The sequence below is a fragment of the Ictalurus punctatus genome, chromosome 16 (genome assembly GCF_001660625.3).
Source record: "Ictalurus punctatus breed USDA103 chromosome 16, Coco_2.0, whole genome shotgun sequence".
Lineage (NCBI taxonomy): Eukaryota > Metazoa > Chordata > Actinopteri > Siluriformes > Ictaluridae > Ictalurus > Ictalurus punctatus.
The window spans coordinates 2197256-2223774 of NC_030431.2; the positions used below are offsets into that span (position 1 = coordinate 2197256).

The following is a 26519-nucleotide window of genomic DNA, read 5'->3' on the forward strand; positions in this document are numbered from 1 at the left end:
AATCATTTGTGTCATCCTGTCACCACCTGAGGGACGAGACGCGAGACGAGGAATCAATCCCCCCCCCCACCAATAACAACTCCTTTTCTTCTCCTCCGTCTTCTTCAGTCACTCTTTGTTTACATTTAATAACTTGACTAATGGCCATGTTCTTTCATTAGCCGTGTTATTTTCTTTGGCGATGATGCAAATTGTGGCATCCGTGACAGCAAAGCAGAGCGAGAGAGGGAGAGCGAGAGAGAGAGAGAGAGGCCGTGTGATTTAGTGGTGTGCGAGAGTCAGGCCGTGTCTCATAAAGATGAAGGAGAGAAAGAGAAAGAGAGTGAAGGAGAATGAGCGCTGACGCCGGAGTAGATCGAGAGACGTCTCCTGCCACCTCCGGCTCTCCTGCTCATCACGTCTCTCCGAATTCTCTGATATATGGGACAGGCTGGAGGAGCTAACAAAAGCCTGTCGCTCCCAACAGCCCTCTGATGACCTGTGATGCTCTGTGTGTGTGTGTGTGTGTGTGTGTGTATAAAAAAAAAAAAGCAGAGATTTAGCACACCGCATTCCTTCATTGAGGTAATACTCCAGTGCTGTAATACTGTCGAAGCTAGCAGTGGCTAATGCGATATCTAGTGTATGTGAGCGTGTAAGGATGAAACGTTTCAGTCTAAGGATGGACTTACAGCCCGGGTCGAGCGCCGAACTGCGGCAACACTAACAGGACAAACACTAAACTGGACTCGAGGCGATCTTAAGCGAACGTCCTACAGGTTTTACGCAAAATCGGACAGACCGACGGGTGAAAATACAACCGAGAGAGAGTGTTACAACTGCAGAGTGTACGTACGATCTGAACAAACGCCGACGCTCGGCTGCGGTGACCTTCCAGAGACGGAGCGTTTAACGTCTTCATCCTGAGAAAGCCGAGCAGCTCGAGCTTACGGGTGGTCTGTGAAATTGAGAGGTATGCCCTCATTGACAGGGAACAGAAGGAGCATCAATCTCTGTCCGTCCTCTCCCTCCCTGCCTCCCTCACCCCCACCCCGCGCGGAACGAGGCTTATAGACAGCGCTTTGAAACAAAATGAGCTCCACTCCTTTGAACAGAGTCGATCTTGAACACCCCCCCCCCCCCCCACTCTCCCCGCCAAGACTTCCACAAATCCTCTCCATACACTCTCACCTTCTCAACCCTGCAGCAAGGTCGCCGAGAGCACGGATCGGGTTAGGGGAGGCAGGGGGTTGTAGAGGCGGTCTTACGGGGCCAAAGCTGGGGATTAGTGCCGACAGAGACACTCACACGCCAGCAGAAGTCCTCAGACAGGACGCACTGAATAACCGAAATACGGCCGGACGTTTTGCTCCGAGTGTTATCACAGGACGACCAGACCGATAAAAGTATAAAACCTTTTAGCTATCTAACGCTAGACTAGGCTAGTTTGGTGTCGCTAGCCAATGCGAGGCACAACTACGCCATCACTGTATGGGTTTAGCTGCTACAGAGCCATGTAAAGTACGTTAGCTGTCCTCACGCTCTGCTCATATCATGTCCGCATAACTTGGCACTCATATAGACATTTACACACCTTGTTTTCCTGCTCAGCATCAGGAGGATGTTACTGTTTCAGTTTCAACACCTTTACCGGTAACCAAAAATACACTAAATCAGCATTTTTCCTGACTGTGAGCGCTAGCGTTTAGCCGTCAGCCAATAAGACACGAGTATTTCAACGTATTTCCCCGTAAACACGGTCCGACTGGTCTCGCGTCCGTTCACTGAGGATATAACTACAACACACCCCAACAGAGATTTGTAGAAGTTTTATCATCAGGTGCATAGTGAGCTACGTGTAAACGTATAGTTTCGTCTTACGTCCAGTTGCAGCGAGAGCACGAGAACGACGTGAATTCGTACACTTACCGCAGATCGTGTGTTTGTGCGGCGGGAAAGTGCGTGACGCTCGTCTCCTTATAACATCAAACGTTATAAAGGGCTCTCTTTAACAGCACCGAATGTAGAAAAGAGCGCGCGTGAGAGAGAGAGAGAGTGACAAATTAAAATAAATAAATAAACAAACAAATGAGAGAGCAGGTTTTCCCAGAGGCCTGCACTTTTCCGACTGTAATTGTGTGCACACTTTTCATCTTTTGCAAATTGTTTTGAGGCAAACAGAAGGAGAGTGGCGCGGAGGCCTAATGGAGGCCTAACAGGCGTTTAAAAGCAGCACAGGAAAAAGCAGAGAGCTGCCGGGGTTCACTGTGGGTGGCACTAATGATGTGACCATGCTAATGCTGGTCTAATGTAAGCCCTGGTCTAATGTTACACAGCGCTGATGATCAGTAACCCTGCCGGTGTGCGCACACACACACACACACACACACACACACACAGTGCTTCCCAATTTACACTGCATTATTCCTTCATTCCAGCCATCTCTCAGCAGGCACACTTCAGCAGGCTTGCAGATGAAGTCCACGTTCCTCAGCTTTCAAACAGACAGGACGAGATGATCGATACACGGTTTGATCTTTTTCTTTCACGGATCCTTCACACGATGCTGCACCCAAAGAGTTTCCAATTAGCCGCTCTCCGCCCGCTACGCCGACAGAAGCCTGGACAAGAACCAGGTCCTAATCGCTCGGGTCAATCGGCAAGCTTAAGCGCGCAATTAAGTTTTTACTTTAACGGCTCTACTCGACCCCGTCACGACCTGAAGCGCTTCAAGAACAGCCAGAAGGTTCAGACTACACGGCTAAAAGTATTCAGATGCTTTCCAACCTGCAGCACTAAACCTGAACGTGAGACGGCAAGACCGGTATCACTCAGAATCCTCACATCCTTCCTCCACACGCACGCACGCACGCGCGCGCACGCGCTTGAGAAAACCTATTACGGAATCTGAGCTGCTGTCAGACGTTTCCCATTCAAGCTTATCAGCCGTGTGCCACCGATGTCCGGAGCAGCAAACAGGCATGTGTAAAGAGGTTTAAATAAAGCAGGAAGTCAACAGGCAGCGAGGCACGGGCCGAGCCGGCGTGTATCGGTGCCAACATCTCACCGCCAAGAGCCCTCAACACTCACCCCATTACTCTAACCATCTCTCTCTCACACACACACACTGCTCTGAGTGAACACACACACGTGCCGTGTTCAGACTGGTGGCCTTCGGTTTCACCGCAGCTACAAAGCAGACCACTAACGGCAAGAACATTGTGCAACTAATTGTGGGGGGAAAATGCGATACAAACACACAGTGTAGCGCTACTGCTCTTTTTTTTTTTTTCTGTTGTTAAAAATTCACTGTGATGCCGGGGTTAAAATATCCTTTATGTACGTCATTCAGAAACGAGTCACGTGACCACACACTCGCTTATTCGAACGTCTCGGCCACGTGTTTCCGATCGACGAGCACGCGGACCGTGGTTTTATTTCTTAACGGCAGCGCAGAGGAACTTACCGGGAAACTGGTAGCTATAACTCGGAGCAAATCCAGTGTATCCACGCCCATACGTCGCCACGATGTTCGGGTAACCTAAAGGGCACAGAGAGAGAGGACGACAGTTTAGACACATCAGAAAGAGAACGCTAAGCTTACAGGTGCGGTAATCGTTAGGAATATCGCATGTTGTACATCTAATTAGGATCGTTTAAAGGTGGCACATCACTACGTCCTGCTCACGTCAAAGATCAGTGTGACCTGCATGTTCGCTCGTGGACGTTCGACACAAACAGAGCGAGCCTGAGGTAATAAGGGACGTTTTTCTGCCCGTTAGCGTCGGCATTACAGTACTGGAGTTTTAAGTCATCCTATGCCATCCTCCTATTAGTGTTTTTTTTTTTTTTTTAGATGATCGAAGCAGCACTCACACACAGATTTTAAGAAAAGCACTTTGGTCGCAATAAGCGAGTCAGATTATGCCTTCTAAGATCCAGGATCTCAGCTCACGACTGAAGAATCCTTTCGAGATGTGCGATTTGTTTTTTAAAAAAAAGAAAAAGCAAAAATCTGGCTAAACGTCGTACGGCGTAAACACAGAAATAAGCTCCGCCCCCAACTGGAACAGAGCTCCACGGCTCCGTCCTTTTCCTCAGAAGAGAACCAAGAGGGAGAAGTGTGGTTTCGACAGCGGGGAACATTGAGGAAGGTGAACCCGTGTGAAGGTGTTCTTTGCAGTTGCAGTTCGCCATGTAGGCAGCAGAGGGCGCTTAACTCACAAACCGTTCCTTTTGCACCTGCTGCAATCACTAATCCTGAGAAAGTGAACACACTCTGTTCACACTCTGTACAGACTATTTATACCAACAGTGATACATCACCGTACTTCTTTTACTGGACTGCTAATCGACAGAGAATGAAGGATAAAGAGGAGAACGAGACCAGAAAGAGAGACAGAGCATGAAAGAGACCGTGCATTCAGCATATTGACTTAGACAAGTACACCATCATGCACCGCCGCATATTACAGCGGTATGTTTGCAAGCAACTGCAAAGAGCTTCAATCAGAACGCGTCATGAGGGAATTTCTCCACCATCTGCTCTCCTTCTCTGGTGCTTCCGAGAGACGTGGCAGCGTTTCTGTTGCTACAACGGCAGATCGGTTATTCTTGGCCTGGTTTATTACTCCTTTTTTTTTTTTTTTTTTTATTTACACGGTTTATTGATTTTTATATTGTCCAAAAGGAAAAACTTGGATGCAAAGCCAAGCAGCGTGTGAGCAAGTAGGAAGTGCGCTAAATTAATTATTCTTTCAGACAGACCTAGCACTTCATAAACACACGTACAGTATTCTGACTCGTTCGTACGTGCGTGCGAATCACGACAGAGATCATCGCCGCACAGGGGAACGGCCAGGCTAGACGGCGGAGTCATGGAAAAAAAAAAAAAACCCGGAGCTAAATGGCGTTTAGTGTAAACCGCGGTGTTCTCCAGCCCCTCAGGCTGTAACCAGTGACATTTAATTGAGGAGCAGGGGTGCAAAATTGGCTGAAATGCACGGTGTAGAAAGAGCAGCAGATGTGACGATGGCTACAGGTGGAGTTTTGCTAACCCTTCGCAGCGAGGCTATCTGCATAACCCAGGGTGGTTCAGGACTAATAGGCCTCAGTGGGGTTTGGGGTAAGAGAGTGTGTCCGGCATGTTTGAGCGCGACGCTCGGGAGATGCCCTTTCAGGATTAATCTTTGCTGATCAAAGCCTCGCTACAATCAATCGCTAAATTGGTCTCTGGTCAGCGGAAGAAAGTTCTAGCTCCAGCATTAACCGAAAGGGCAGAGCAGTCGGCGCTCGGTTACAGACCGACCGGTCCAATCACATCGCCGGGACGCGTCGCGGTCACGTTCGTCTGACTAATGAGTACTGAAACCAGTTTGTTGCACCGTGACCAAGTGTGATTAAAACTGGAGGGTGTGCTCAGTAGGAGCAACGCAAAGAGGAAGGAGGAGACTACATGGCGTTCAAATCCAACCTCTGACGGTCAGGTTTCTTACTTGGTAAATCTCAAAAAGCCCTTATACACACACTCACTGCCCACTTTATTAGAAACACCTGCACATTCACACTGTCCTGCGGCAGAAGCACAATGCGTCAAATCATGCAGAGACAGGTCAGGGGCTTCAGCTGATCGTGGCATGGATGTTGGGCTGGTTTGAGTGTTTAACAGAGAAACTGCTCATTTCCTAGGAACGTATCGTTATATCGCCCAGCCCTCGAACCTAATTTACTCTTGGTTATGGTTTCCTGTGCCAAAAAAAAATGAAATAATGTGACGTCTCCATACTGGTAGACGATTATCTATCCAACTTTCACCTGCTTTCACATTATGCACTCACAACAACGTGGATACGCGAGCAAACGCAAACAAACCAATCAGACTCAGGCACGTGTAATTTGCAATGCGCAAAAAAAAAAGAAAAAAAAAAAAGGGATTTAAGAAACAAATCAGATTTTCCCTGTTATATGATCAAAGCCTTTTCTTATTTTTAAGACTCTCGAGTCACTGGCTTTAGAGATTAGTTGAGAAGGTAGATCCTCGATAGCAGGAAACAGTAAGCAGGAGAACGCTACTGATAAAAGGTCACGATGTTATTTACCCATCATGCATCAGGCAGCATCTCAGCACGATGCATGCTGGGTAGATAAAAGCTGTGGCTTTCTCTGTAGAGCAGGAGTCAGCTGCTGCTACCGCCGCTGTCGCGTCTCCCTCCTCTTCCCGTTATTAATATGCATGCTAATGCACCTATTTTATGGCTCGACGGTTCCGATTCACTTTAAAATCAATTATCCATCTGGTACACCCATACTCCGCACCAGCTCGAATGTGTATTAATTTCAGCAAACATACATGCAGCACAACACAATAAAGATAAATGGTTCGATTAGGACTGGTAAACAAAGGAGCCGAGGAAGGAGTTTTAATGAGATCTGGCGTAGAAGGGAACCTACAGTTCTTTAAATAATGAGTCCTGATCTTCCGCTGCCGCCCCCCCCCCCCCCCCCCCCACCACCACCACCCCCACCACCCCACCCTCCTCCCGTTCGAATGCAAATTATACCAAGTTATGTCGCGCTGCCCTGCGTTTTCCAATTTCATTTAGATAAGCGCGAGTGTGGATAAGTCTGGAGTTAATATTTTCACATGAGCACTCCAAAGACTCTCCCTCTCTCCCTCTCCTCCACAGCTCAGCACTGAACTGTAAGAACTTCTGAAAAGTTCACACGGCTTGTTAAAAGTTCAATCCGACCAGATTGCTGGGAAAGCTGGCAAGAAAAGGTGGCCCTAGTGCCATTTACATACTGCTGCTACCACAGCACTGTCGCTAAAGGACATGAATCAGACTCTGTTCATTTCAGGGTGCCTCCTCTGAGCCACTGTGCTCTGTGTGTGTGTGTGTGTGTGTGTGTGTGTGTATAGGGATGACTATGATAAAGTGGAAGCTTGCATGGTGGCTCTGGAGCGATGAGGAGCTCCTGAGATTCACCGGTGCTGTCATTAGCCAGAGCAGAGGTCAGGCAGATGGATTGGTGAGCCCCTAATAGAGCATTATCCCAATTTTCCTCCTCATTTGCGCTGGTAATGCGGCCTGTGCTTCAGTGGGCACTGCCATACGCCTTACGATGCCCTGCCCCGCCTCCACCGGCTCATTTCCATATGGGACGACCCCGAGGGTCAGGACTGCAGCTTGGTAGGGCTCTGGCACATCACATCACTAATCAAGAGTGACCTCACTTGTCAGGTAGGCAATCAGGAACGATCAACCTTATTCTATCTTCAGTGTGTCTCACTGCTGGGGGAGGAACCATGCTACTGATAAAGCTCACAAGGAACTATTTAAGAGCCAATCATATACAATATATGAGTGGGATATTCACCCGAGCTGGGGGACCAATCAGGCTCTGTTATGATTTGTGAAAGAGAATCTATAAAAGTCTGTAGAAGCCCCTAGGCTTTAGATGAAGTGCAGACTGTAAATAGCGCCTCCTACCTGCTATTTTACACAATAATTCAATTCAGATGAGATGTAGCTTTGTGACGTTGAAATCAACTATATAACTATTTTTGCTACATAAGCATGGGATCAAGCGCAAAATGTTTCCGTGCGAACATGATCCGCACCTGGACAGCATGAATGAATGAGTGTGTGTGTGTGTGTGTGAGACTTGGTACTCACTCAGCATGCCCATTCCCAGCATGAAGGCGTCCATGGTGTAGGGCAGACCCCTGGCCCTGCCCCGTGTGCCCGGGGGGAACATCACCTCTTTGGGCTGGGCCTTCTTACATTCTACCTGTAGACACGACGAGACACAGCCGTCACCAACAGCACAACAACCACTCGAACATGACGCTTATACATCAAGGAGACCGGTTCCTATAGCTACAACATGTTCAAATCCTTTGTGTCTCGGTTTGAGACTTTTTCCCAGTCACAGATGTAATAACAATAATAATAATAATAATAATAATAATAATCATCTCTACGCCACGATGCAGACCGCTATCGTCGTTTCCTTCTTATTTATTTATTTATTGTGAGATACCCCTGATCTGTGTGCATCCCTGTTACAAAACAGCGCCCCCTGTCGGATGTACGTCGCACGATTTAGCTCGTACTATTAGTAGACGCACTATTTCTGTCCTGTTTACTCCTGCAGCGCTGCCCGTGACGTCCGCTCGCCTGTGTGCCGTTTTATTTAAAGCACTTTCCCGCAGGCTCGAAATCGAAAGGCGGATATCGCCAAAATATTCCTCCCTTCCTCTCCACCTCTCCCTTTCACTCCCTGTCTCTGACTGACACTTTGGTCCTGACCGCAGCAGCTGTGTGTGAGCTCTGAGCACACACACACACACACAGTGTCAGATAGGGACAGGAGGAAAGCAGTTTTGCTTTTCATCTCTGTGTGTGTTTAAAAATTGCTCAAAGAAATGACATGTATACACACACTACACACTCTCGCATGCAGAGCAAAGAATTAAAAAAAACAAAAAAACATGGACAGAGAATCTTGTCCATCGTTTGGAGAAGGATAAACAGAGCAGGTGTGCAAGTTTGTCTCAGCAAGTGTGTGTGTGTACTTGTATGCGAGTGCGTTAGATCCGTCAGACTCGCTGTAAAACTGAGGTCCTTTAACAAATCCCGATTGGCTGAAATCCTGTTCACTTTGCGACGTGTCCAGTACAACATAACATCACCGAAGGACCTCAGTACTGATTCACTTTGACTTTTAGGACACGCTTTTATATGTTTTTATTATCGGGAATTAAATAAGGAAACGAGCGTCCATCGGGTCCCGAAGTCTTTCTTCATCGTCCAGTCTCTGATTACAACGGGACTTTTATTAAAGGCGCTTGTTTGGCGAAGCAGTCCCCCCACCACCCCCCACCTCCACACCCCCACAATATAATAAACCGTCACAAACATTTGACAGCTCACGGAAACCTACTGCTCTAATCGTGACTAAAACGTTACCCTGCTGAAAAACTTTTGATGAGCGGCGCACGGTGAAAATGGCGTGCGTTTATTCATTAAGACACACAAAAGGACCCTGCCCAAAAAATAAAGGTTTCAGGAACGTGTGTTTCAGCAGACTTGCGTAAGGCGACTAAAAGTAGACGTTGGGATCATACAATATAAAACTGTAAATATGATGAAAATTCAAATATCATTCGAGCGGGGAGATTGGTCCTGACAGCTCCCGTGCGTGCGTGCGTGCGTGTGTGTGTGTGTGTGTGTGTGTGTGTGTGTGTGTGTGTGTATTCTGATATCTATGCGAGCTTGTGACAGGAGTCTGCTCTTTGGTAGGCCAAGCTTGTATTCGCTGAAATTGTCTGGTGCGTCGTTCCGCCCTGCTCTGCTGCAGCGGTGATCGACTCGTCAGCCTGCCTGCCTCGGGCCTGTCCATCTGAGGGGCTAAAGTCTGCTCTCTCTCCCTCTGTCTCTCTCCCTGTGTCTCGCTCTCTCTGTCTCGCTCTCCATCTCACATTCTCAAGTCTATTGCAATTCACAATTCATCTCTTCTAAAACGTCAGAAAAAAACTGAGGCCAAGACAGTTGTTGTGTAGGAGAGAACGAACACACACACACACACACACACACACACACACACACACACACAGCGCTCTCCTGCTGACACTCATCACACCGACACACTCAACATTCATCCGAACAATCAAGGAAATATTTTTAGATCCAATCAGAGGAGAAGAAAGCAGAAAAAGAAAACGAGGTGATCACACACATGTAGAGAGAGAAGAAGGTTGTGCATGTTTACTTCACAAGTAAGATCTCAAAACACTCGGTAACAACACCGTGACCAACACGTCACGCTAACACCAATCCGATGGTAATGATACCTCTGTAAATCAACACCCGGAAATGTCGAGAAAGTCGCCAGCTCCAGCTGTCCTCCTTGGTGCCACACACACACTTTTTTTTTTTTTTGCCTTCTGCCTCTTGGGCCGAGTCCTTTCCATTTAAGCAGCCAGTGCTCTCACTCTTCAGGACGACAGGCGTTTGCAGAGAGCTGTGATTTTCCAGCAGGAGCACACCCGGCCTCCTCTAGCTCTGAAATCACTCCGTGTGTGTGTGTGTGTGTGTGTGTTTGAGTGTGTGAGTGAGTGAGAGACCTCAGGCTGCCTCGAAGGTCGCCTTCAACCCGAGTAGGTGCTGCCACAAGCCCGAATTTTATATCAAGACGATGCAAAAATAAGAATTTGACATCTCCGGTTCCTCACAGATACACATGACTGATCTTCGCGGGAAAAAAAAGTTGACACTGCCATGATATTACTCTGTACAAAACTGCTAATCAAAAATATCTAGACGGCAGTATAGCCTTGTTAGCAGCCAGAAACCTCTGAGTCATCAGCCTGGTGTACCGTGTTGTGTTCGTCAAGAAAATATAACGTGCCTCAGTGCTACTTCACTATTTGGTCATAATGTAAGGAATAACGCACTCGGGGGCATGCTGATATAGTAAAGTCATCGACGGTAGGGTGGTGTGACGCGGCATGTCGTGTGTTACGAAGCTCTTACACTGGAGACGCCTTCCATAAAAGGTTAAACAAACGTCTCCTGACAGAAAACGTCACAATATCAACGACTACGCAGTCCCCTCTGACTGTATTTGAGATCAAGAGATGAATCTGAGAAGAGTGTTTAGAATTTCACCTCCCACGTGACTTACAGGCGTGTCGAGGTAACACGGTGTGTCCTGTTAGACTGAATGTTTAAACAATAAACAGCTCTACACATCTACTCTTGGTTTTAGCCTTAATGCGGTTATTAAAAAGGATAAGCCAACATGAAGATCAGAGAGCTGCCTGTGGGAGGAAAGCAAGACATTTTGAAGCTGAGAAAAGAGGGAAAATCAATCAGAAGGCATTGCACAAAAACATCGGACGGTACGACGATTTGGAACGTCCCGAACAAGAAAGAAACCACTAGTGCGCCGAGAGCAACAGACAGCGAACGGGTCGGCCAAGGAAAACGGCTGATGGCGGAAACATTGCGAGAGCTGTGACGAAAAACCCAAAAAACCGTTCGAAGACGACGTCGAGAGCAGAAATATAAAGGCCATACCACAAGATGCAAACCACTCATCAGGATCAAGACAACGATCCAAAACACACTGCCAACTCAACAAAGGACTTTATCGGGGGACTTGAAGAGGAGAGCGTAGAGAGAAACCCCCTGAAACAAACAAAAACTGAAAGATGCTGTGGTACAATACACACACACACATTTTTCTCAGACAGCTTTTAAGAATGCCTCTGACAGAAGAACATATTGAAATCGTTCTCATGGCTGGATCAGGAATCTGTCGAAAGGTTGCGATGGGCGTGCAATTACACGCACAACACCAGATGTTTTAACCCGAGTTCATCACGAGTGGGAGAGACGCCGCCGTGTGTTCACAAAGAATCCGAACCCGTGAAGACGATGCTGGGTAAATAAACTTACATTCTGCTGAATCGTGTTCATTTCCTCTATTTACGGAGACTTTTTGGGACGCCCGGTAGAAAATGAATCAACACGTTCTGACCAATCAGAATCGAGCATTCAACGCTGCCGCCTTGCTAACCGGAGAATGCAGTTTTCTACTTTTGTGCAGCGTCAACTATCAACACCGAGTTTTACATATACGATTTTTATTTTATTTATTTATTTATTACCCTGCAAGGAGTGTCAATGTCAGCTATTCCTGTTACACTGAGGGCACGCGCAGGTTTGTTATTCCTGCAGCGAGAGGTTAAAAATGAGCCTCTGGATGGACGGCGAGTAGGAAGAGCCTCCAGGGACGCTCTCTCTCTGTGTGTGTGTGTGTGTGCGCCTTATTAGCTTGTTCAAATGTCCTCTTCAAGTCCTTCTGTCCCGTGTGAGAATGTGAGCGCACTCATGGAGACAGGACGGAGAAAGGACTGGTTCCTTCACGTGGATTTGAGAGCTGTGGGAGGGGCTAGGCTGGTTCGGGTGGTGGAAAGAGGAAAGAGGAGACAGGAAGGGAGTGGGGATGTTGGGGAGTGACAGTCAGCTCTCTCCCACTCAGCTGCCAGACTGCCAAGCGGCCCACAAAAGCGCCGGTCCACCACAGCATGCCGATGATCACTGACTGGAGCCCATCTGCTTCTGTACACCCACCACAGAACCACCGCTGATCGCGTCCTCGTCACGACAGAAGCGTTCGTCTCGAACCCGATTGGTCAGAAGCGTGTCTCGTTTCCTACATTCATTGCTCTGACAGAAATGCACTTCTTCTAACGAGTTACCGCTTCCATAGTAACAGCACATTCACATTTATGGAAGGAGTCTCCAGTGTCAGAGCTTTGTAACGGTCAGTAAGTTTCACTGTACGGTTTCTCTCTAACGTGACCGCCGTTTTTCTCTTTCTTTGAGAAGCAACCGTCTACAGCTGCCATGTTGTAAGCAAGAACAGGAAATAACTTATCCCACAACGTAAAATATAACTATAAACGGATAAAAACCGACGACACGTCAATCGTTAATCAATTAGAAAACATTTCAGGATTGGGGGGTGGGGGGGCTTTTTTCCTCACGCTTCACCACACCACCCTGTGGTTGATTATTTCCTTCCTGTTTACACACACCCGCTTTACTGGCCACCTTTTTAGGTGTAGAGAGCACACTGTGTACTAACTGTCTTCTTCATCAGTGTCGGGTTCTGACCGGAGACATTTGGTTGGTGGACGGTGTCTCACCCCGACAACGCTGCTGTACCTCACACACTCGCACCAGCGCCGACGACGAGAACGATCCGGCACCTAAATATCTCCTCAGCAGTGTTTGCCTGATTAACTGGTAACTATAACAGTTAAGCAAGCTCTTTAACTCTAATTGACCGAATCACTGAGTAAATTGATCACAGCGCAAGACTTTCTAGAAGATTCCGCACCTTCTACATACAGTAAAGGCTCTCCGTCATTAACTTTACACATTGACGTGTTCATCCCACTTAATGCACTTTCATCCCACTTAATGCAGAAAGGCAAACAGTCTTACAGGCACGTCTGTCAGAAGATAACATCAAGAACATTCTCTCTCTCGCTCACACACACACATACACACACTACTGTATTATACACACGTGCGATTACAAAGCAGCGCTCAGAGCGCACAACAACGTGCCTCTCAAACGAGAACGTACATAATTCCAAGCGTAAAGGAACTTCCTGCCGAACGAAACGAAACGAAGCGTATAGAACTGAGGTAGGCGGCGTCACTGGCCGTCGACGCCGGGGAAAGCGTAGAATCCATTATCTGCTCCAGCACAGTGTGTGTACAACCCTGTCAGACCAGAACGCACTACCGGCCTGCTTTTTTTATTGAACCACGGTATATTCAAATCTTCAACTGACTGCGTGTGTGTGTGTGCGCCGTTCATTTACAACTCAATCTTCGAAAACGTGCAGCGATACACACACTACACAAACGCGGAAGATGAAGCTAGCTCAAGAAATGAGGGGGGGGGAAACTCACACCAGAGTTGCCAGAAAAACGCCTGGCGCATGGAAACAGACCAGTTTACTCCGAGTTTATTTAACCCTCCCAAAATAAACCTTCTATCTTCTGTTCTTCTATCCGTGAACAAGACCGAGGTTCAGAGTTCAACCCCAGGTAAAGGTGGCGCAAAATGGAAAGTCAATCACTACCAGAAACAGCTGGGGGTTTGTTTGTTTGTTTGTTTGTTGTTGTTTTTTTTTTTTACATCGTGTGTCCTTTCGCATTCCGTGAACTAGCGTTTTCACCACTCACGTTTTATTTGAGTTTGGTCTTGACTCTTATTTTATCCGAAGCAGCAGAAAAGTCTAGTTGTCCCACGCAGGTTTGAAAATCCAAACCTGGGGAACAGATCTACAAACAGTGCTACTGGCGAGTGAAGGGGAATCACCCGTAATAACGTACAGGCCTCCGTGTCGAAGAGGCGTGTATAAAACGATTCGGGACGTGACGCACGGTCGGTGAACACGGTCGTTTGTAGAAATCCGTGAGAGAAAAACGATACAGGAGCGCGGGACGACGTACACCGGGTTCCCGACGCGAAAACGCGTAAAACAGGCGGTACTCTAGGATTAGGGTGGGAAACCTGTCCAGAACGACGCGGATTCGGGACGTGGCGATCGAATCACGACGTAAAAACCTACAATCAGACGACGACAGTCGGGAAAATCATTTAACGGACAGCGAAAATCAGTGCTGATAGATTGTGGGGGATTTATGCTATATATAATTAGTCACTTTGGGGGAATATTTGGAAGCACATTGCTGCCATGTAATTACAAGATAAGCGTCTGGTTATTGCGAGAGAAGCATCCGTTTACTACGAGCAAAGCGTTCCTGTTACTACATCCCATAATGCTTTCCTTTTAATAACGAGATGTTTCTCATAGCAACAAGATCCTTTCTTCTATAATGAGACGCTTTGCTTATAATAACCATGCTTTTCACGTCGTAAAGAGGTGGCTTTTCTTTTTGCAACAAGATGTTTTTCACATAATAACGAGACGCTCACGGGGATTTTATTTATTTCTATTATTTTCTTCTCTTTTTTTTTTTTTTTTTTTGCACGTAGGACCAGACTAAAACAACTAGGAGACGATTCAGGCCTGAGGCCAATATTTTCAACTTAAAAAACACATCACAAATGACATGTTTAAGAGCATTAGCTCTGAGCATTTAAAATAATAATAATAAAAATAATAATAATAATAAAAATAAAAAACAAACATGCAGCCTTTTCGAATTTATTCCCGTTATTCCCGGCCGGAAAAGTCCGTCTCGGATCGGTGCGCAAGATCCCTCAGATCTCTAGACAGCAAGCACTTCGATTACCAAGCCCGACGTATGAAAAATCTATAAAAAGGTCTTTAGTCATGACTTCTACACTGTTGCCTCCGAGTTTAAGAGTTTTTACTCGCAGTTACACACGTGACAGATGAAGAAAAACGCTGTTGATTGGCTGTTCAAAGCCTTCGGAAAAGCCCCAGCTTAACAGCGTCCATGTAATTCACAGGAGCACGAATGAGATTACTTCTGAGACATGGGAGCGTGTGCATTATTGATACGCTTTGCCTATGACAAAGAAATCTATATTCTCCTTCCATCATAGCCGCCCCCCTGAACAACACTGTCAGAAGCTATATGCTTGAGCGGGGGGGAGCGGTGGAAGGGAAAGGAAAGCCCACTATACTTCACTGCATGCAGCTTGATGCTACCGAACACCACACTAATAGCTCTCCTTCCCATCAAAGCTACATAATACAGCTCTCTCCGTAGCCCGAGGAAGACTTTCCCTCTGCATTCTGTCTCCCTTCTGCTTTTGTACGAAGCCGAGCGAGCTAATGTACTGTGCAAGTCAGTCTCCAGCACTACTCTCCCTGGGCAAGGTCAGGCTCTGAATAACAGCACATCTACACTGTTCATTAGCTTTCTTCAGGAGCGGTCCTTTCTCCGCTGCCGTGCACGTCAAGAGTTCGGCAGTCGGTTCCGGAAAGCGTATCCGGCGTAGACGCTAACTAGACCGAAAAGCGTCGGTGTGTGTCAAGTGTTTACTAGTTGCTGCGTCCTAACGCTCGTCGAATCGGCTCTTACACGGTTCGGTAATTAGCCTTAAAAAGATGATTTAGGATTCGGCGATAGAACGGCGAACGCACCAGAGGCCTCATTTATCAGCGTCGTGATTAAAAGCTTCGAAATTGTTTCTCGCACAAAAGTCTCACACGCACAATATAATAAAATAAATGACAACTGTTCATAACCGAAAAGTTCATTGCACGGTGGCGGAGTCACTGAGCTCGTTTAAATAGACACACACACACACACACTTAACCGTATATGGTGTGTTTATAGTTTCAAAGCGTATCTAAAAAAAGTATTTCGGAGGCTGCGGTTTGATTGGCTCGTTGTACTCCTATGAAATACTTTGACACGATGGGATTTTCAATGTCGTACGATATTAACATAATGTTTTATTTTTAAAATAAATTCCACAGAATCATAATTTGTTATTGAACAAAAGTTAGCGGGGGAGGAATTAAGCGGACGCATACAGACGCGGTCTTACAGTCAATCATCGCCGGGCGGTTCGAGGGGAAACCTTGTCTGTTTCGGTTGAACGTAGACGCTGAAAAAAAAAACTTGGTGTCACTCCTGATATAAAAAATAAATAAATAAATAAATAAAAAACAGTTAATACGTGTCTAATGTTAGCGAACACACACTGACGCATTTTATTTCATAGTAATAATCTTACAAACATACATTATTTAGCCCGACTGAAAGAAAACGGTCACGATGACGCAGGGTCCGTGACGTCGGACCCATCGAAGACCGATCGTACACTCTTAACCCCATCTTCCTGAGGAAAAGAAACCAAGAAAACGACCGATGTCTCTGAGAAAAGCGGTGCTTGTGTTTGTATTGTAATTGACAGAGAAACTTAATTGTTTCCTTAGATCGATGCGAGGTCAAAAGCACAAAGGGTCAAACAGACCCGGAGTGTCGGTGTAAGAGGACGGCATCGGAGGCAGTGAAATCAATGCGCCGATCAATTTAATTACCAATCAACTCCCTCCTTTAGGGTTTAAGCAGTGCTCGCTGTAGCGATATGGTTTGAACCAGATTAGCTTAGTGATTAGCAGAGAGGACTAAGGGGCTGTAAGTTGACCGAATACACTTCCTGTAGAGGGGTCTGAATCACAAAGCATTCTGTCAGAAAAGCAACAAAACCAGTGTGTGTGTGTGTGTGTGTGTGTGTGTGTGTGTGTGTGTGTGTGTTGCCTTCCTGCTCATCCATCATCATCACCCACTACATCAGTCCATTAGTCGCACCACACAAATTAATGACATTCTGAGTGGCTGTGATGAATGTCGCATGAGAGGACGCAGAGGATCCGATCTGCTAGATCCCTCTTCTCTCGCTCCTCCGTCTTTGTCCCCGTCCAACATCTGGGGAAGCGAGTCCGCAGTCTGTCCCGGTCTTTGAGGCTGAGCAGGAGCACCGGAGTCTTAATGACTAGGTCATTATCTGCGAGATGGTCACTCGAGCTGCTCTACAGGCAAACGGATAAGCGCCAGCAGCCAGTTCTTCAGATAACTGGCCCACTGCTGGAGCCAAATTGTGCCAAAAAGACACGACAAAAGGAGCGAGAAAGAGAGATGGAGAGAGAGACGGTGGGGGTATGAGAAAGGCTTATTGGTATGCGCTGCCATTTCCTGCATTTCGTTGATGAGGCAGAACTCACATCTTAACAAGCAAGAAGGGAGTGATCAGGAGCCATTGAGGAAAGAGAGACGGGGGAAGGGAGGCAGGGACGGCGCAAGCGAAGGCCATTTTCTCAATCACTCTCTCATTCCTGATTCCCAGCAGCCCTAGGGAGAGCGAACGGAGGTCGCAGCGGTAATCAGATCTGAAAAGTCTGTGAATGAATGAAGAGCTCTCCTGTTCTCACCCTTTCCTTCTCACTTTCCGTCTTTTTTTTTTTTTTTTTTTTTTTTTTTGTCGTCTGGTCTGTGGACAGAAGAGTGTATTCAGGCATTCCTCTCATCCAGACACGAGGAGTCCTGGGCAAGGATCTCAGCCAGACGGAAGAGCCTCCTGCAAGTGTAGGAGAGAATAACTTTCCATGGGTTATGGAGAGAGCTGTAATTCTCCACTACCCTCCAGCAGGCTGTAAATAATGACTCACCAGTTTCTAAATGACGCTCTTTAAATGTATCAAGTCCTGCGGAAGGTGTTGACTTTGATCATGGCTCACTATTTAGTCACAATGCTGCCACTGATGGGCTGGGGAAGACGAGGAGTAGGGAGGAGTCACGAACGTTAGCGGATCCGCGCTTGAGAGGAGTTAGAATAGGAGTCAGAAAAGGAGACACAGCATCCAGAGTTAGATTTTTTAAAAAAATAAAAAAAATTGAGCAGTCTAGATCTTGGGGAACTTTAGTGGATCAACATGGCGTCATATTCGGTATTCTCTGGCTTCTTGATTAGAAAAGTAGTTAATACACACTCTAATATAATATTCAATAGTCAGGCTAGAGAGGATTGGACCATGCTTGTTCGTCCACATCAAAGAACTCCCACAGGGTCCAGCGGCAAAGGGCAGGGCGGTTAGTGTCAGTTCATCAAGGAGCCACTTCTTAAATTTGCGTCGCTTCTGAAATTTTTATTATTGTTTTTTTTTTTTTTTTTTACCACCCCTTTCTCATGCTTTAACACCACTGGAAAAGCCTTTCTCCCCTTCTTGTTCTCACATCTGTTCATCCCATCCCTGTCTCCATTTCCTCCAGATGTGCGCCTCGTGTCAGGTCCGTTTTAGGCCCGGTGTCCGTCCAGCAATACGTGACTTGAACCAAGCTCTGGTTTTAGTGTAATGAAGGAAGGAGGCTCCTGAATGTTTTATAGGCTGCCGTGTGTCCAAAGTGGAAAATCAAAGGCAGCTGGCAGAAGGAGTGTTCCCCTCTTTTCGTCTCGTTCTCTCCCAGTCCCCTGCTGTGCTGGAATCCCTCCCAGGTCCATCTGGGTTGTAGGTGCAAAGGGGCATCCGGCTCATAGCTTAAAGTGCTACCTCAACAGACGGTTACAGCAAAGAAGAAAGGGGATACCGAAAAAAATAAATAAATAAATAAATCATCGGCATTCCAGACATCCCAACTGAAGCGCCGGCTCGAGGTTTACAAAATAGTAATAACAGTCATCATAATGATGAGGATGATGGTCGCAAATTAGCAAGTCAAATAAGCAACGAGGCTGCAAGCAGGTGATGCTTCTGAGCCTGCTTTGATCTACCTGGCAGAGAAAGAGTTTTCAGCTCTGAAATGAACACTGAAGGCGGGGGCAGGAAGGCACCAAACTCTTCTCAACCATGTTCCAAACTAAGCCGTTCTTACTTCACTCCTACGTCTCTTTCATTTAAAAACCGAGCCAGCGAAATGTCACCAAGACGAGAGGAGAACCACTGTTGTCGTGTACATGAACCAAATGGCCTCTATTAAATGCAGCATTTTGAAATACGGTCTCTTCTTTTTCCACTCACTCCTTTTTGGGTGTTTTTTTTTTTTTTTTTGCCTGCCCTGAGGTTACTCATCTGGTAATAATGATGCACGCAATTTCCTGGCAGGCTCATTTCGGAGACAGGCATGCGACGGATGGCACGAACAGTGCCGGGAGGAGGAAAGTGCCAGAGATAAGACGTGTAACCAGGACCCTGGCTTTGGTGCTCACTAGTGATGAAAGCATCTGATGCACGATCATACAAAAAATTGATTGCACTGTCTGGTTCTCATGAATCTGGAGCCAGATACTGTGTCTTTCCACAAGATCTGAACAGGCGGTGTGTGACGGGGTTGGAGGGGGAAGAAAGAGGGAGAGGACAAGAAATGAGTGTGTGTGTGTGTGTGTGTGTGTGTCTAGAACAGGGATTCTGTTCTTGATACCCAAAGCCCACAGGTCCTGCCCTCACTGAGCCATCCCATGTTGTCTCAGAGGGGCCAAAGGCAGACATCAGTCGCTTGCTGGTACACATATATAGTACCCGGGGGAAGACAGAGAAAGCATGAGGGAGAGAGAGAGAGAGAGAGAGAGAGAGAGAGAGAGAGAGAGAGCAGTGTCTCCAGTCTCCTACTGCTTTCTGCTCTGTGGTCCTGTCAATCAAACAACTCTACATCTGCAGCAGTGGGCAGGAGTTCTTTGGAGCCCTGCTTTCTGCCTCAGCTTCTGCTATCTTCAGGCATCACTGTACCCCCACAACCAGGTTCGACTCTTCTAAGGTCCACATGCATATGGACGTTTCTGGGGACACCGTTTTTAAAGACATTCCCACCCATACGAATAACGTTTCTGAAAATATCTCCATCCACACCACACGTAAACACGCCAGCTCGGTAACAGTAGGTCATAAACTGCTCCAATCCGAGTCATCCAAATCTGTGTTTTCGTGTGGGCAGGACGTCAAAGTGTGTGTGTGTGGGGGGGGGGGGACGGGACCCCAATTTGTTTTCAGATATACCGTATACGTGTGGACAGAGCCCAGGTCGGGCGCTTGCTAAACAAACCGGCCGCCTACGTAGTCATCCAACTTTTTTTTTTTTTTCCCTCCCATGATTCTGTTCATCTACACGTCTTTCTGCTTCTATTCGCCAGTCAGAAGCTCGTGAACGCAGACCGCTCCTTCAGCCACGTGATCGTGGAAGGGGAACACTGAGAACTTGGTCCCCTCGTTCTGCTTTGCACTAGAAAGCCAGACTCTGTATTCCACGCCTCCCGAAGAGTCTCGGGTAGGACGTATTGAATTGCAGAGAGGGGACGAGAGGCGACGCGGAGTGACTGCGTGATGAAGCTCGGTCATAAACAGCGAAAAGGAGAGACAGGAAACTTGTGACTACTTAAACTTGTTACCTGATTACTCCATCACGCACCATCTGTGTACGTCCTTATGAAGCTAAATCTCCAAGAGAGATCTTTCTAATCGCGTTCCGCATAAGCTCACAAAATGGCTGCCCGTCCTGGGTGTGCGGCCCTGAGAGATCAGCTGTGTGACGCAGGACCAAGGCTGGTCATTACAAGGATCGCAAAAGCGATAATCCATCTTTAATGAAGTCAGCTGCTGCCAAGTCTATCAGATCATCTCTTTCTCTCTCTCTCTCTCTCTCTCTCTCTCCATTTCTCTGCCAACGACAGCGCATGGTTTTACAAAGAGCAGAAGGAACAGGTTTCCGTCTTCTTTCCGTTACCTGACGGTATACACTAGACCACACTCGCACACAATTTCACGCTTTAATGGACAGCGCGCACACATCACTACGCCTGAAATCTCTATCTTACATCCACACGCGTCCCACGTCAAAAAAAACCCAAAAAAACAAACAAAAAAAAAACAACAAACCAAAACGCACGCCATCAGGGCTTTCGGCAAACGGGAAATGGAATATTAATCCAGGTAACGTCGCTGGCAGGACTGCAGAAAAGAAGAACACTTACCATTTTATTATTGATTTCATGGAAATGAATTTCACAGACTTTCTCTACGACGTCTTCGTTCTCGAAGGTTACGAAGCCAAAGCCTGCGGAGAAACAGAGACAAAACAGAAAAAGGCTGAATGAAGAAGTGCCTTGGTCATCGTTTACTATTATTATTTTAAAAAAGTTCAGTTTTTTAAAAGAATCGCAATGTCCAGTTGATCAGTAGTGAATCGGTCGGGGGGGACGGGGGGGGGGACGGGTTAAGTATCAGATGAAAGCGACGACAGCCTTAAACATCGGTGTGTCTTTCCCCTCCAAACAGACGACGTGTTTTTGAAACCAGGCCAATGATGAAATCTCTGACATTATTAGACACGGTGGAGAGGCTCCTCCACACAAAGGGGGAGATGGGAAAATAGCACAAAGCCTGCTTAATGAGATTCACGGAAACCCGCTCTCCAGCATCTGAATTTCATTAAATGCATTTTGTGTTCCCTTCATTGAAATTTCACTGTATAACAAGCTCTCGTTTTTATGGTAATACGGGAGCAGCCAATATCTGAAATGTGTCGCTGACCATGGGATTCTTTTTCCTTCATATTTATTAAATAAAAGCTTAACCCTCTCTCTCCTACTGCCCCCCCCACCCAAAAAAAAAAAAGAATAAGAAGAAGAGCTGCCGGAATTCATCAGGCATCTGCGATCCTCTTTTGCATTAGACTCTGATGGCGATGCACAAAAAGCAATTTTCTATCTGTATGGCTGAGCCTCAAAAGGGGAAATTACTTGCCATTGCCAAGTGTTAAGAGGGGGCTTACTGTGGGAACACAAAAGAAAACAAGCTGCGATGAATGGCAAAACCGTTGCTTTGCTGTCTGTTTATTCCGGTTGAAATGTTCGGTAGTACCTGCTATCGCACATGCTCACGAGTGCCGCTCTCTCTCTCTCACACACACACTTCATCATCATGAGCATCATCTCTATATTCAAGAGCAGCTGTGTTATAGAGACAAGTGACACGCACAAAAGGAAGCCACATGAAAAGAGTCTAAGCGCAGGCTTCTGCTGACAGACGGATGCGTTTGCATTACAGCATACAAGCTACGCGTACGCCTCTCTACATTAAATACACCATACGTGTCACAGCACAAGTTGTCCTCCTCCACCGTGCATGCGCTTCACGTTACCGTATCTACGAAAGCGTGCACGTTGGCCGAGATCTGACGACCCGGAGCACAGAGCCTCCGACACGCCTCGCCTCGTCTCCCCACGCGAGTCCGACAGACGGGGCCCCTTTCGAACGCTCGACCCGCAGGGCTTTCCGACACCCCCCGCGCCAAGTCAAATCCTAATCCGAGCGAACAGATAAAACAGGAAACCGCAGCAGCCAAGATCTACACTTGAAGCTAACCTCTAGCCCGCGAACCTCAACGGCCCCCGGGAGGAGAGATAAGTGGGGTCAGAGGTCAAGTGCAGCAGATAGGGAAGACAGAGGGCTGTGGACTCTGCAACACACACAAACACGCCGCAGATAAGGAAAGATAAAGAGACAGCAGGGGCTGATAAGAAGGCAAATAAATGAGGGCGCAACCGTGTGGGCTTTAAGGGCTGAACGCACAGATTATGCACGCCACGATAAAAAACAAACAAACAAACAAACAAAAAAACAGACACTGCCTGGAGGCCCCGCCCCCTTCCACAATCTTACACGCCCTCCACTGGACTCGGGAGGAACTCGTGGTAAATGGAGAATGTTTTAAGTTTATTAATGAGAAATAAAACACATCAGAGTATGTTTGACTCGGCTAACGTTAGACAAGTATACAGTCAACATCGATTATCTATATTTAACAAGCTGAGGCTGTTTTTTTTATTTATGTTTGTTTTTTTGTTTTTGTTACCTTGTCGAACTATGTAGCATGTAATAAACTGAATGAACAGATATTTATTTGAAGTCCACACTGTCGTGATTGAAAAAGTAGTTTTGCCCAAACCTCATTCTAGAGAATTAAGCCCCGCTGCAGCGAGCCACAGACGGAATAAACGGAATTCACAGTGTTTGCAGTGCGAGGGTGTGGTGTGTGTTAGAACCATTCTCTCATCCCAGAGGAGAGGAGGATTGGCTCGTGGCGAGCTCGTGAGGTCGCGTCGCGGGCTGTCTGCTTTCACGCGGTGTCGCACCTTTCCGAGACGACGCACGCAGGTGCAGTAGAAGGCTGCCATTGACGTCAGAGTGCGAGGACAGAATCGCTCTTTCCCGCCGTCTTACGCAAGCGCCGCATGGCGTGACGTTGGTCTGAAGGAAATAAAGCTCGATTCAGACGCTCGTAAAGCGTCCAGAGCTCAACTCGGCCGTCCGACCGTTTTCCTTCACCTCTCCGTGCAGCTTCAAGTCGTTCACTTTTCACTTCATCTTTTCCTCTCATTATTTACCGTTAAGCAAGGAAATTGGACCTGGCAATGGGAGCTGTAATCGGTGAAATAAAAGCTCTCGCTCTGACCGGGAACTACTTTCGTACACCCCTTCTTAGAGAAGGAAAAAAAAAAAGAGAGAACTAATTGGGCTACGGAGAGGAATAAGCAAGGTATATGAGCAATGAGGCTCGGAAAGTAGCAGCAGCTCTCCTGCTAGTAAGTGCCTCCTTTGAAATACACCTCCGGTCTCGTAGGTGTGACATAACGGCGGGTTCAGACAAGAGCAGCCGGCCGAGATATTTTTCACACCACGGTCTCGCTTCTGGAGGGTGTGTGAGGTTTCTGGAAGGGCAGGATTTAGGAGAAAGTAGTGGACTGGTGAACGTGCCTGAAAAAGTGAAAGGACGACCTTGCAAGTGGCACTTCTGATATCCGACAGATCAGTCGTCAAGAGCCAGGCGTCGACGGCGAAGACGGGAGGAGGGCGACACACTGTAAGAGAGGGGTTAGCGCACATTTGGCCTCAACGGAGTGTCACTTGCACAGGCCGTAGTGTAGTACCACTGCTGACCCAAGAGGGGCAGCACAGAGACGATAACCCCTCAAACACAGGGTAATCAGGTTTACCAAGTACAAGTTAGAGATCCAAACAAACCAACATGCCTTGCATACACACGCAACGTTTCAGCACAGTATTCTCACATGTACCCACTAACCCTGCTGTGGCAGATGTTGAGGGATCCGGCGAACACGGAGCCTGACGTCTCTGTTACAGTTATGGATGGTGAGCATTGCTGCTGGAACAGATGGGGGAATAAGCCACACAACGCACCACATATGCCTTTGCTTACTTTCTGTCTTTTCATCCTTGGACCACACACACACTAGCATGCAGGAGGGCATATAGTTTTGCAGCGCCGGGGGGTATGGGGTTCATACTGAAACTCAACCCATCTTGCCCCGTTTAATGACTGCCCACGACAGTGCGGTCGCCCACTTCGCTCCCTGACGCCACAGAGCCGTCCCTCATACCTTCCCCGCGCCCCCCTGAGAACAACAGACGGTAGACGCAACCGCCTCCCTCGTGTCATTAAGGAACGTCCGTACCACTCCCCCTCCCACCCCTCCCTCGGGAGTGGCAGCGACACCTTTCGCTTTCTCTTCCACGCTCCGCGACTTTCTCTCAACCTTAAACAATCGGCTTTTACGGCAACGCACAGATTTCGCAATCGCACGCCCGATAATAGGTGTTAGCGCCAGTCGGTCGGCCGTCGCGGATGACAGAGTTGTATCTCACACTTATTAGCTGGGCGCTAGCAGCCTGTGTCTCCACACACCGCAGCACATCTCTCTCGGCCAGAGTGTCTAACGTTTGAATCCCGTTCTCCCTTCAGAGCAACACACACACAAAAAAAAAACCCCATTTAAATGCTAAATTGACGAAACGCCAAGTGACCTTTGCTTAAAAAAAAAAAAAAAAAAAAAAAAAAAAAAAGGAGTTTAACGTATTTAAGGCAGAACGGATCAAGAGGCTCGGAGAGACTTCCAAGCAGACCCTAATTTCCACAAGTCGACGGAGGAAAAGTGCGAAGGGAGAAAGTTAGCGCGGTTAAAACGCTCAAACTGTCAGCCTCTGTCTGAAAGCTTCGACTCAGACATCTTTCCTTTGGGGAGTTATAAATGAGCGTAAACGCTTCTGTGCGCTAATGTCCTTTTACAGTTCTTTCAAAGCTTTTACACAAGCGCACGACGGAGACCGTCGGGGTGATGATGCCGAAGACGGGTTTACCTTCCGTCAGGCCGAGGAGCGTGCGCACACCTTTTTTTAAACACGGAGACACACTCCAGACGACTGACGGGACGTGAACGGACTCGCGCTACGGCAAGAAAACATCTCGAGGCAGATCAAAAGACGCGCACGGGTGTTATACTTACACCACGGATGCACCGGATTACGGTTCGACTGCATGGCCGTGGACAAAGTACACTAGCACAAGCTAATGAGAGACTTATGAGATACTACGGATGTTCGTTATTTTCTGCAAAACAACCGACAGCGTCTGGACGGAAAAGGTGGTTTGTTTAGCGGACCTCTGTGGAACGAAGCTCCGAATACGTCCGGTCTCTCCACTCGGGTTGTGCACCGCACTTAATTTGTTTACTACATCCACTACGCATGTGTCTCCGAACAGAGACAGCAGACTAACTGCTACGTGTTCAGCTCCATCGGTGCGGTGCGTGCGTGCGTGCGTGAATTCCGGCTCGGACGGTTCCTCAGCCTCGGCTACATCAATCCGGTTCATAACGTGGTCCCAACTAGAGATGTGCACTGGACTGTTCTTTAAATCCCGCTCACATATTTGATATTTCTGCAGTGCATTTGTGGCTGCTTAGAACACTAGAAGACGCATTCAGAATGATGTACATTTTGTACATCCATATATCACACACAAAATATAGATATATATATAGATATATATAAATGCCTGGAAAGACAAAGACATGAGGGCTCGTGTGTTTATTTTGGTCGCGAGAATGTGTGTCCTCTGCTGATCATATCTCCTCCTAAAATCATACATCAGCATGTCCCCATTCCAAATCCTGCTGACTCACACATATTCGCCCTCAGGCTACTCTCACTAGCAACATGAGCCCAGGTACACACGCGCACACACACGGAAGAGTCTGCACACCGCGGATGCATGACAGAAGTGGCACTCCTCAGTGAGACGGAGGTCTACAGTCTTGCAGATGCAGGAGAAAGTGACACGTTTGATTAATAGCGACATTAAATGTTAAAACTAACGGGAATAGGAAGTAAAAAAAAAAATTTAAAAAAAAATCCCTCATTCCCACTACAAAGACATCGTGCAAAACAACTTGTAGAACAAAACAAATCACTCCCTCCAAATCGCTAATGATCTCTGCCCTACTTCCCCCCTCGCGGTAAAGCCGAGCGGCTAATGAGCGAGCGCTGAGGCAGCAGCAGGAGCGGTCGCGGGGGGAGAGAGGGAGAGAGGCGGAACAGCCCCGAGAGAACAGGGAGAACCCTCCCCCTGCAGGGGTAAAGCACTCTCCTGTTTGACCTCTGACCCCAGCTCTGTCTGTTTCGCTCACTCTCTCTGGTTCATTCTCCCGTCACCGAA

General features: G+C 47.3%; 1 protein-coding gene across 10 annotated transcripts in view; it reads right to left on the reverse strand.

Annotated features, from left to right (window-relative positions):
• msi2a (musashi RNA-binding protein 2a) overlaps window positions 1-26519 on the reverse strand; it is a 217616-nt gene that overhangs the window by 38640 nt on the left and 152457 nt on the right. For all 10 annotated transcript variants that reach the window (XM_017489011.3, XM_017489020.3, XM_017489014.3 and 7 more), the window contains 3 exons: window positions 20977-21059; window positions 7656-7770; window positions 3446-3520 (listed from right to left, as the gene is read on the reverse strand). In XM_017489011.3, the coding sequence (XP_017344500.1) occupies window positions 3446-3520; window positions 7656-7770; window positions 20977-21059 (273 nt within the window). The remainder of the gene's footprint in view (window positions 1-3445; window positions 3521-7655; window positions 7771-20976; window positions 21060-26519) is intronic.